Below are 12,301 nucleotides of genomic sequence, written 5' to 3'. Positions count from 1 at the left end.
ACAAAAATGGAACTTTAACAAAAAATATCGATTCTACTTACATTTACTAAAACAAGGAATATTTTAAGTATGTTTTTCTAGACAGCGAAAGAGACTTATTTTTATTGGAGAAAGAGAATTTTCATTTTGAAATGTCTATATATGAATCCTACAAAAAGCAAAGAATTTTCTTGCACAGCGACAATAGTTTTGAAAGGTTTTATTACTCCCTCTTGGATAAAAGGAGACACAACATCTCTCTTACAACTGCAGATACGTGTAGATTTAATTAAGTAAATTCCAATCTAAAAGAAACTTTGCATACTGCACTATTCCACACTACGTTTCGCAAACTCAATTGAATGAAAAGCATTTCGAAGATGAATACTGTCTTTGAAATAGGCGGGAAATTCTTTCATTTTCACAATATTTTCATCGAATTATTGAAAGGAGACGCTTAGTTTGAAGAAAAAGTAAGGAATGAGGATTTTTGTTGTCTAACATTTAAGTCCTAAGAGAACGCTGCATTGTCGAAGAAATCATTTATGGCAAATTATATTTCGACTACATAAGTTATTTAAAATTTAGAGAAAAGTGAATTCTCATAAACCAAAATTTTTCAAATGCCTGTTTTCAAAATATAAACACGCAAACAATTTATTACTTCTCATTGTGTAATCCTGAATAATGCTGCCATAATTTGTTTGCATGTTGATATTTTGTAAAACATTTTTGCATCATTTGAAAATGCATGGTTTACTCTAAGTTTATATGAACTCACATTTCTCAAAACTTTAAATTAATCACGTAAGGGAATGAGAATTTGCCATAAAGAATTTCTCCCGCTGTATAGCATCCTCTTAAGAAAGATTTTTCCTCCCGATCGATCTGAACTAGAGCCGAGGAATCCTAGATATGATTTCTTACCGAATTTATTTAATTTTTTAACTAACATACTGATGTTAGATATTTGCTCTATTCGGCAATACATTTCGCAACAAACAAGGCCGCTCACCAAATCAAAATTTAACTTATTTAATAAAGACCGTTAATTCTTAACACTAGAGTGAGAGGAGTGGTCATTTTGACTGCGATTCAAATTTGAGAGAAGCTAAGTACTTAAATAATTATAACAGCTTATTTGACTTTCGTAACTTTTTGAGGTTTTCAAAAGCATTAAAGCAAAGTTTTATTAGAATATATAATAAGTGCATAGGATTAACCTAGAACTACCATCGCTGTCAAATTGACAGCGGATTTAGCAGCTGTTTCACTTCCATTGCTTTTCCTTATTTTATTCATGCATTGCTTCATTGCTCATTTCTTTTGCGCCTGCTAGATCAACACAAAATTTTATTTTTGAAATTTACCTACTGCTGCTTTCCAACCACTCGTAATTGATTAGATTATGGTCAATTGTTTCGATTCAGATAGCTTCGAGATATGAGAAAATTTACCCATCCGAGAAAGAGTAAATTTTGTAAAAAAAATTCTAATTGGTATTCTATAGCAAGGAAAGGTAATAAAATTCAATAAATAGCTCCAGCCATAAAAAATTATGAGCGTTAGAAATTTATTCATCACTTGGGGAAGAAAAAACTGTGAAATTTAGATTAAATTTCTGGCTGGCAAGGGAACTTAATACCAAATATTTTTTAACAGTCTAATATATCTGGATAAATACAACGACAGAAGTAGCTTTGTGAACATGACGTTACGTTTCTTTGTAGGAAAGATATGTTTATATAGTCTCTAGACAGACATTTTATTCCATCCAAACAGGCTTACTCCTTATGAACAAAAGCAATTTCAATAGTTGTTGGAATGCGACTAAATTACAGAGGAGTCCCACCAATTAGCAAAGCTGCAACTATCTAGCACTTTTTTAAAAAATAAATTTCTAATTCAGGATTCTAAAGTTTTTATTGCGTATCAATGCAAACCAGGGTTGTCAAGATTTTGCCGCAGGTGGAAAAAACCATGGCAAATACCGGTAAAAACCGTCCTGACAAAAACAGGTTTTTGCCAAGCAAATTGGCAAAAAGTGGCAAAAACCTATATTTTCTAAGATGAGAGGTCAAAAACAAATTTTTGGTACAAAATTATTCCTAAAATTGAAATATATAATATAAATAAAAATAATTAACAAAATTATTATTCCATAATTAAATCATAATGTAATAATATATCATTTTAGTAGTTTAAAACATTATTGATTGGAAAATTTGCGAATATTCTCTTTTTTCCAGTGAAATGAACTTATTTTAAATTAATATAACTATAATTTAAAGCATAAAATATCTATCAAGATGTGTAGTTAATTACTGTACAAATAATAATTTTTTATAATATAATAATAATAATATTATACAAATAATAATATTTATTTATTTGTTAAAAAACATTTATTTAAGGATTCTAAAAAGAAAAGAGGTCAAAAACTTTCACAATGTTTTAAAAATTATTGCCTTTATATAAATTATTAATATGTTAAAAATAATTTTTTCATGTAATGTATCAAAATTATTATTCCTTATGATTGATTTAAATTTGTTTCAAGTATTTTGTAATAATATTTAATCAGCAATTTAGATAATTTGGTTTTTGCCGGTTTTTACCAGTTTCTGTCGGTTTTTACCAGGTTTTTGCCACTGTCCTGGCAAAAATCCCTTTTTGCCGGCAAAAACTCCAACCCTGATGTAAATAGAAAAAAGTTTTATTTTTTTTCATCTTGTGTCACTATACGTAACTGTAGAAGTTATAATATGGTTATAGTTTTATATATAGTTATAGTTTTATATATAGTTATAGTTTTATAGTTATAGTTTAATGTAGTTTGAAACAAAATATTAGTTTTTTCTACTTATTTTAGCTATTTTTTTTTATTTTTTGAAGTGTGTAAGTTTTTGCAAATTTTCCGAAAATCCTTTATTTTGAGCTCTGTCGAATTGTGATTGTTACATTTCTCTACCGTGAAAGTATCCGCTTGCCCCCCCCCCCTGACTTTTTTGAAACTACAAGTAATAAACTCCATGAATGCTTTTTTTTTGTTGACACAAAAAATACGCACACCTTTAAACTGTTAATATATGATTTTTAATATATATTTTAATTTTGTTGTTATTCAATAGTTTTCATGCTCTGTTTACTTTGCTAACGACACGGAAATTATGTTTTTAACCAAACACATAAATAAAAAGGCTCCGAATTTTTTTGTACTCCAAAAATATTATATTTTTCGGACTATTGCAGTGGAAACTCTCGGGAAAGACCACTCTCTGTGCCACAGTAAAATGGTCGCTAATGGAGGTTGGTTGTTCTTCGGGGTTACCTACATTAACTTCAAAATGTTGACATGACTTTTCGCAAGAGATTTTAATTTTACTCGGTGTTATTTTTTTGATGAGGAAATTCCACTTTTGTTAGCATCAGGAAAAGACTGATCAACGAATAAAATTTAGCTTCCATAAAAATGATAAAATTAATAAAAAATGCTGATAAAATTGCGTGTAAAACCAAATTTACCTATTGTAAATCATAAAGTTGTTTTAAATAAATAAACAACTATGTGTAAGTTTGCATTTAATTTGATATAAAAATTAGTTAGCTTTAAAAGAAGCGAATAACTGAGTTTCTAAAGTTTTTTTTTTTTTTAAAATTGAGCTTTTAGCTCTAAAAATAAATCGTTGATAGAATCGTCTTTAGTGCATTCTGATTACAATATGTGGTTGACAATCTCTTTCAGAGATCGTCAGAAAGAGCTCTCTAAATAAGGGCCACTCAAAAATAATTTTAATCTAGTTTTCCTTTCTGTTAATATTTTTGTTTTTATATTATTTTGTATTTTCTTATTTGACCTTTTCCTTATTTGGCGCAGAGGTTTGTCCGATAGCTGGAGGAGGTTTTGATGGTCTTCAAAGTTAAGTCCATGGAAAAAATTTAGTGCCTGCCTAAAGTGGTCATAAATAGAGGAGGTCTTTCCTGGAGATTTCACTGTATTTTAAAGATAATATTGTAACCATATATGTGCACTTTTTTGTTTTCCCTTTTGATAAAAAAAAATAAACATTAAGGTCGATCTTCAGAAAACACACTGCAAATGTTTTAAAATGCTTACCAGCAGAGACATACAAATGAGATCCAACGTCTCCTTGCCTAATGACTTGAGTCCCTTTGCTGAAATACTGTGAGTACATGCAGTCCACTATTTCTCTCACTTGAGAACTATCCAAATTCTTCAAGAAATCGTTCTCCATTATAGCATCTTTAATCAACTGCTTCGACCTGAACAAAATAATTTTAATATTTACAACAGAGTGTTTGACAGCACTGAGTAATTATATTTTGGTTGGTATCGAAACAATTTATTATTTTGATCTGGCGGCGCAAATGTTTCTATCTGCTGGCAACGGTAATTTAGAAGTGCTATTTTGACTCGTTTGCTTATTTTAATTTTTTACAGGCCTTGGAATGGTATGTCATTTTTTCGTGAGTTTATTGAGATTTTTACTTGTGAATAGTTTGATCATTTATGTTTTATGAATTATTTTGCTTTTCAGGGATTGAGGGAGATTTAGGCTTCAAATCACGAATAATACTTTTGCAAAACAGTTATTCACAGAAAAGCTATAATACTAAAGGAATGCAGGTATTCCTTGAAAAATTTCTGTATTGCATCATATTTCTTTTGTTGCATTGCATTCGGGTTTCTTTTATTCTATTAACTTTTAAAATTTCCATTCTGAAATTATGGTAAATTATTTCAACCAATTAACCGCAATTTTTTTTACTTTTACGGATTTAAAGCCGTTTAGAATCAGAATGGTTAAAAAAACATGAATGCAAAACTATATGGCATTTTTAACCATTTACAACTAGCATGGTTTCAAACCCGTAAAGAATGAAACTTAACTCTACATTGGAGAGAGTTAGCAGCTTTATACTTCTGCCACCTATGCGGGAATGAGAGTATCGAATTCCAACAGTCCAGGGCACAAATTGGGGAGTGCAGGACACTGGGAAATCATCAATCGTCGAAGGGAATGGATATATTACGGCATTAACCCCGGGGCTCAAGCGCCCGTTCTGCCAGTCGTGAGATTAACAGATTAACCCTCTCGGCTATTGTATGTACCCTTCTGCGAAGAACTAAGTGGCTTCATTAAGTGGATCTAGTTAGTGCGATAAAATTCTGGTTGTTTAACAGTATTAGGTGAAATCAGTTAATAAACGACTTTTTTTCGCAGTTAACAGTTTGAATACCATCTTATTTATGGCTAATATACTATGTTTAAATATGGTAAAGTACCAATTAAATAAATTGCTACTCAACCATTTTTTCATAGGAATTTTTAACAGTGTTTCAATTTAGTTATATAATGCTCTATTTTCGTTATTAATGTAATCTTCATAATTTCTTTTGAATATGACTTCCGTTGGAATAACAACACTTTTGATGATAACAGCACATTGGTAATTCATATCAATTATTGTAATTTCGTTGCAAATTTTTTTAAGAAGTGCTTAGGAACAAAATTATTATAAAAAATTAAAATTATCTTTTGTCAGTAAGTATTCCAACGACTAAAAATTTCATTTCAGTTTTTTGAACATTTAGTATTGTTTTCTCCCCTCAAAAATAGATTTATGCAAATTATGCATTTACTGTATGAAATATTTTTAAAAATTCAAATTTTTAATAATTTAAATTTTGAGATTTATTTTATTTCAAAAAGGAATATTGTTGCAGTAGATATAATTCGAAAGCAAACTTTTAAAATAATTGCAAGAATAGAAAAAAATGTTCTTGAAAATGCACTTTTTCATTAAAAAATAATTAAGTACTTTGAAAAAAGCACTGTAAAAATTAAAATTGTAGTAAAAAAATTTTTGATAAAAATGATTTTCAGCTTATCACTGCGAAACATAATTTTTAAAAATTTAATATTTATTTAGGTTCATTTTAGGCAATAACACTAAGCTGCTTCAAGAAAGGCTCTGACACAATTCCTACTAATTTTTATGCTGAATAATTTTATGATCCCCGTAATTCTACCAAAATCGGGGTTTATATTATAAACCCCATTTTCTTCATCTCCCACGGATTTCGAGAAGTATCCATCCACCCCCTCTTTTTTTTTTTAATCACTTTTCGATAATGCTCTTGTTATGATTTGAAAAAGGATTATTTTTCTTATTAAAATTCTGTGGCGGTGAAAATTTCTAAAACATGAACAGTTATAGCAAGTAGGAGGATTTTAAGAGGATTCCTTTTCCTCCTAAATTATAAACAAACCATTACAAATGATAGTTCCCTCTGGGAATTTTTTCGCATTTTTTTAAATTTATTTTCAACGTATAAAGTATTTTATGCATAAAAGGGGATTGCATCCTCTTTTTCTCTCTCCCAAACATCTTCTAATAAAAATTTTCAGTTGTAATTAAGGTGAGGGGGATGAGATCAGGAAATTTTTTTTCTACAGTTAATCTACAAAACTTCATCTCGAGAGATTCAAAAAGACTTTTTTTGGGGAGGGAAATTTTATCGTATTTAATATTATTTTAATCGTGAAGTTCCTTCTAAGCGAATAGAGAAGTAAAAAATTCTAATTCATCGACAGTTGTAGCAAGGAGGAAAATTTTATCCCTAAACTGAAAAAAAACATTGAAAATAAAAACCTTTTTTTTTTTAAATTTAAAAAAAAATATTTTTCTGTGCTTTTTACAATTTTTTTAAACATTTTTTCAAAATATTCAAACTTTTATTCTCTTTTCTTGCCCCCAAGCAATAAATTGGGGAACAATATTACAGATATATTACGGAACTATCCTCCCTCCCTCATTTTTTGTTAAAATTGTTTCTAAATATATTTTCTGATTGGAAGAGAAGAAGCAAAGCTAGAAATTCAATCATTTTTCGTAATTTTATTTTCAAATTTTAGGGAGATAAACTCACCGACATATTCCTGATTGCTACAATTCTTTATTTGTCTACAGTTTTGACTTCTCTAATCATTCAGAAGAAATTTAAAGATTAAAAAAAATCCTTCATTCTCTTCAGAAAGGTCCTGATTCTCTCGCGAGATAGTTTGGAGGATTCATTGTATTTATCCTCACCTGCTTTTAATCGAAATTGTGACTGAATCTTTTTTTATTTTTGGAAGAAAAAAGTGATATCAAGATGGAGCAAATAAGTTAAATAGTTGCAAAAAAAAATTTAACATTTGTAGCAAATTAAGGAGGGAAGTCCTACCAAAGTACCCCTCTTTTCTACTCATATTTCAGAGCTTTTTACACCTCTAGAATTTCATAAAAATTTAACTATAAAATTTCCTTCAGATCAAATTTTGGTAATAAAAATAATTGAAAAATTCGTTTCCAAAAAACGGTGGATGATTATAGAAACCGGAGTCAATTCAGACAATTTCACGTAAGGGTTTTTTTTTTTTTTTTTACATTGCTTTACTAGAATGCTTAAGTTGGGTAAAATTAAGAGCTACAGAGCTATTTCAGATATAGTACTCATAGATTCTACAAATAAAATAGTACATAGATACGTACAAAAAATTACATAGATCTATAGCAGTGGTCAGAAAAACATTATTTTCGTAGTTTACTACAACTACTTTATTACAAATGTATTTAACTACATCTACAACTACTTTTTTCAAATGTAGTGACTACAAATTACTTCGGAATTGTAATAACTATTTCACTAATTTAAGGAGGCGAACTTTGCTGGAGAATTTACTTTACACTTTCGTACAAAATGGTTTTGAATAAAGAGGCTTACAAGGGAATAATTAAGAAATATTTATTCGTATTTACGGGAGTCAGTTTGTTATTCCAAAACAATTTTTTTCGAATTTGCTTTTTATATTTTTTTTCGATAGGGAATATTTAATTCAAAAAGGCGAAATTATCAAATACTTTCATTTTTTTAATTGCTTAATGCTCTTTTAATCCTCTACGAAATTAAGTACATGAAAAATATTTTCCCTTCTTTGAAATAACATCAATGTTTCATGAGTGTGCATTCGCATGCGAAAGCATCACCAGAGTAATTAATTATCTACTTTTGGTAATTCCTACTTTAAATATCAGTCCTGTTTGATTTTAAGTACGCAATTTCTGTTAACGATCAGTTACAGCCACAGGATCATTTTCATTGCATTTATTGACAGACCCGCGAGGAATTCTGCCAATCAAATTCAAAAAATTAGTTGAGTTTGAACCTTGTTTTTTTTCTAAACTAATGTTAAAAGTAATTGCCAGGAATAGCTACAAACTACTTTTTTTGTATCGCACTACTTTTTTAAACGCACATTGTTATAGATACATGCAAAAAATTGGATTTTTTTTTTATTCATATCGGATTTTTTTAATTTAAATCAGATTTTTGTTATTCTATTTACATATTCTATTTACATACATCAATCAAAGCTTTCATAAAATATATTTATAATGTTTAATACTATTTAGAAACAACATTACAATTAAAATACTTATTATGACTAGCTAAAATGATTAAAATAATCATATAAAAATTAAACATAAAACTAAATGCTAACATGAAAACTAATTTCTGAAAAAAAAATACTATTTATTTTTATTCAAGCTTAATTACTTTCATGAATTTGCAAAGACAAAAACCGAACATTTCTGCTGTTGTCTCGTCTATTAAAAGCAAAATATTTCCGGAAATTAAGACTTAGGAGTTAAACAACAAGTTAAGATCCGAAGATCCAACGTGCAAGTTAGATATCATATAAAGACTAAATTATTTAATCAAGGAAACATAAAAAAAAAATCATTTATACTAAATTACTCCTGACAGAAACAATTTTTCTTCATCATTTATATACATAATCTACATGTTCTATAAATTTTAAAGGCACCTTTATTTAAATAAACAATTGTAATAAATTGAAATTAACTCATTGGAATTAACTAAATTGTTATAAGTTGAAATACATTTGTTCAATGTAAATTATTTTGCGTACAGCCAAGGGAAAGTTATAGCTTACAAGTTAAACATGAACATAATCCACATTTAGTCCTTTTTTTGTCTATCGTGAACATTGAATAATACTTTACATACACTAAACTCTCATTAGTTCGCTGGATATTGCCTTCATTATAAATAGAATCAGAAATAATTTCAACCTTAAGATTACATTTAGATAAAATATTTTGTGACTTAAAAACTTTTTAAACAAGAATTTTTATTTTACAAAAAAAAATCAGTTAATTTAAATCAATGATTTAAAAAAAATCAAGCAACTACTATTTAAATTACGTACAAATCGTACTAACCATGGCTATTTCTGAAAGTGTCAAACAAAAAGGAAACGAGATCAATACCTGAAATCTTTGTCATATTTCTGAACTTGAAAGTCTTCAAACGAAGCACTTTCTCCAGAAACTCCCTGTTTCTTTGTAAGTGGAATGTGTCGACCATAACGATTCGAAACTCGAAGCTCTTTATTGTTGTCTACAATACTCGTTAGAATGTCAGGACCTTTCGAAAGCATCGAAGAAGAAGACGATCTCAGAATATCCTGAAATAGAATTAATTATTAAAGTCTGTTATAGGTTTTAAGCAACTTGGAATATTTAATCATAATAAGAATGTTGACTCTCTGGTACGGAATGACTAAATTAAATAAGGAAACTGAACTCTAATTTAACAATACAACACGAAAGATTTCTCTCTCTCTCTCTCTCTCTCTGTATATATATATATATATATATATATGGTTATCAAAATAATGGAAACACCCTAGATTTTGAAGACTTGGGAATTGCTGTTCTGCTGTAAATGTTCTCTTTATGAAGGTATCTCCTAACTGTAATTGTTGACCCTGGAGAATCCAGATGCTGATTGAGCTCTGCAGTCCCTTTGGCTGCAGTTGCTTTCTTTTCAGACATTACAATCCGCTTCAATACCCGTCAGTCTCTTTCACTCAGCTTCTCCCTCAGTCCACTATTTTGCTTTGCTGAGCTTGTCTTTCCGCGCTGTGTGTATGCTGTCATGACTTTAGACACCGTACCTCTAGAAACGCCTAAAAGCTGGGATGTTTCGGTCACTGTTGCTCCAACTAGTCGGGCTCCTACAATTTGGCCTCTCTGAAGATCTGTGAGGTCTGACATTTTACGCTTCTGACAAAAAATCAAAACGTAGACAACTCTGAAGCTCTCTCATACCACCTAATATATGTACTTTTTATATTAAAAAAAACTGGTAGATAAGATTATATTTTAATGCTTATGAAGCGAATTCTTAAATGTCCCTTTTATTCACAAGTGTTTCCATTATTTTGATAATCACTTATGTATATATATATACTTAAAGAGCTCACCCTTAAAAAGTTTCTTTTACTCCTATTTTATTATTTAAAGCTCACTTGGAAACAATTAAGAGAGGTCCCTCAAGGACACACAAATTACAGTGATACATGCAAAAAATTTTAATCGAAAACATAAATGATAATCAATTGTATATTTTATTTTGATTATTAATAGACTTCTAACACCTTTAAAAATGAAAAGAAATATAATAAATTGTATAATTAAATATAAAAGAATAATTAAAAACTAAACTTCTTTATGTAATACAATTATATCTCTATATATGACTTCAAAACCACCTCATCTGTAAGAACAAGCATTACTTAAATAATCCCAAGAAATCGAAGTTGTGAAATAATAATATAAGGCTTCATTTGCATCAAAAACAGATAAAAAGCCAATAATACCTTGATTTGCCATTTGTGATTTCTTTTTCTCTCTGTTACTGTGTTTTTTCTAGTTTTGTTTCTCCTCCTTATTTTTAAATCTTTATTCGCAACTTATTGTTTTTTTTTATTCAAAAAATTTTTGTTTCTTCTCATTGACATCTGGCAAGTCTTGAAGATGGGCACCGATTTTTGAAGTGCTTGAAGCATTTCGCCTAACTTACTTCCCATGTGTTTTTGAAGCTTTTAATCAGGTAATACACTATCATTACTTATCGTACCTTAGTCGTAACTTTAAACTTTAATTGTAACTGCTAACATCACTTACTGAATCATAACCGTGACTTTAGCAGTGATAACCAGCATTATTTCATGAACATGTGTTGTTTTCAAATGTCGAATTTGCTGTTCGTTGATGTCGAAAAAGAGAAACACAAAATAGCCATTTTAATTTTTAATGATTGCTACCAATTTGAAAATGTACCTGAAGAGAAATTTGTTTTGTTTCTTCGCAATATAATGGCAAAACTAAGAGTAATAATGACTAATTGTATATCCTACTGAATCAATAAAAAGGTTCACGTTTTCCCTCTGGAAAGGATGTTATGACAAATTTTATATACTTTCATGGTACTAAGAAACTTTCTATTAGTGATAGTACTGTTCTCGTATACATTGATAATATTATTATTCCAATTACTAAGCTTAAAATTTTTACTATTTTCGAATTCCTTATTAACAAGTTCAACATAGAATTTTTTACTGAAGATTGCATAATTATTGTTAGCTTTATCTATGGAGGTAATAAAAAAAATTTTGTAATTGCTTAATTGATTGATCAACTTTAGAAAAATTTATTGAATTGTCACTGTTATTTAAATTTTTCTCATTAGTTAAAACAAAGTTTTTAAAGTAACAATAAACAGTCCATTTCCATTCTATTAACATACCTAAAGGTAAAGTGAATCTATTTGATATCTTAAAACGAAGAGATTATTAAGAATTTAATGATAAAAGGCACAAAATTTAAAAACATTTACCATATAACAATTTATAAAATTCTAAATATACTTTCTGAAGTTCTAAATTTTCTGTATTATTTAAATAACCACTAATGATAAGTTTATAATGTTTAGCAAAATATTCAAAATATTTCTCATCTTCACAGAGACATTCATAATAAGATATATTAATTTTCTCCAAATTTTTTCTAATATTATTATAATTAAAAATAGTTTTGCCAAGAGATTTATCATATTTAAAGCTTTTAATAATGTTAAAATCTCTTAATGGAAACAATTTTTTTTTAAATTTTCAAAAATGTCATGAAATTTAATCTTATCAGAAATAGGGCTTTGAAAATTAATAACGAATTATAAAGCATCCAAATTTTTCCTTTTATTTGGTGAAATGTTACTCTCAGTTTAGCCTTTACAAGATCGAAACAAAGAAATTTGAAGTGTAAATTAATAAAAGAACAGTTAATAATAAGATCTTAAAGCTCATATATATTATTATTATTCAGGGAGAAAACAAGATCTTTCATTGGTTTAATATTATCTGCGCTTATTAAAATCTTTTTCGCT

General features: G+C 28.5%; 1 protein-coding gene across 1 annotated transcript in view; it reads right to left on the bottom strand.

Annotated features, from left to right (window-relative positions):
* LOC107436702 (cGMP-dependent protein kinase 1-like) overlaps positions 1-12,301 on the bottom strand; it is a 107,579-nt gene that overhangs the window by 76,684 nt on the left and 18,594 nt on the right. Inside the window, exons 2-3 of the mRNA XM_043045989.3 lie at positions 9,343-9,539; positions 4,097-4,263 (exon numbers count right to left, since the gene is read on the bottom strand). Of these exons, the coding sequence (XP_042901923.1) occupies positions 4,097-4,263; positions 9,343-9,539 (364 nt within the window). The remainder of the gene's footprint in view (positions 1-4,096; positions 4,264-9,342; positions 9,540-12,301) is intronic.

Source organism: Parasteatoda tepidariorum, chromosome 1, assembly GCF_982258835.1.
Source record: "Parasteatoda tepidariorum strain Cologne lab strain chromosome 1, Ptep-v5.0, whole genome shotgun sequence".
Lineage (NCBI taxonomy): Eukaryota > Metazoa > Arthropoda > Arachnida > Araneae > Theridiidae > Parasteatoda > Parasteatoda tepidariorum.
This window is presented reverse-complemented; position numbering and strand designations above follow the sequence as displayed.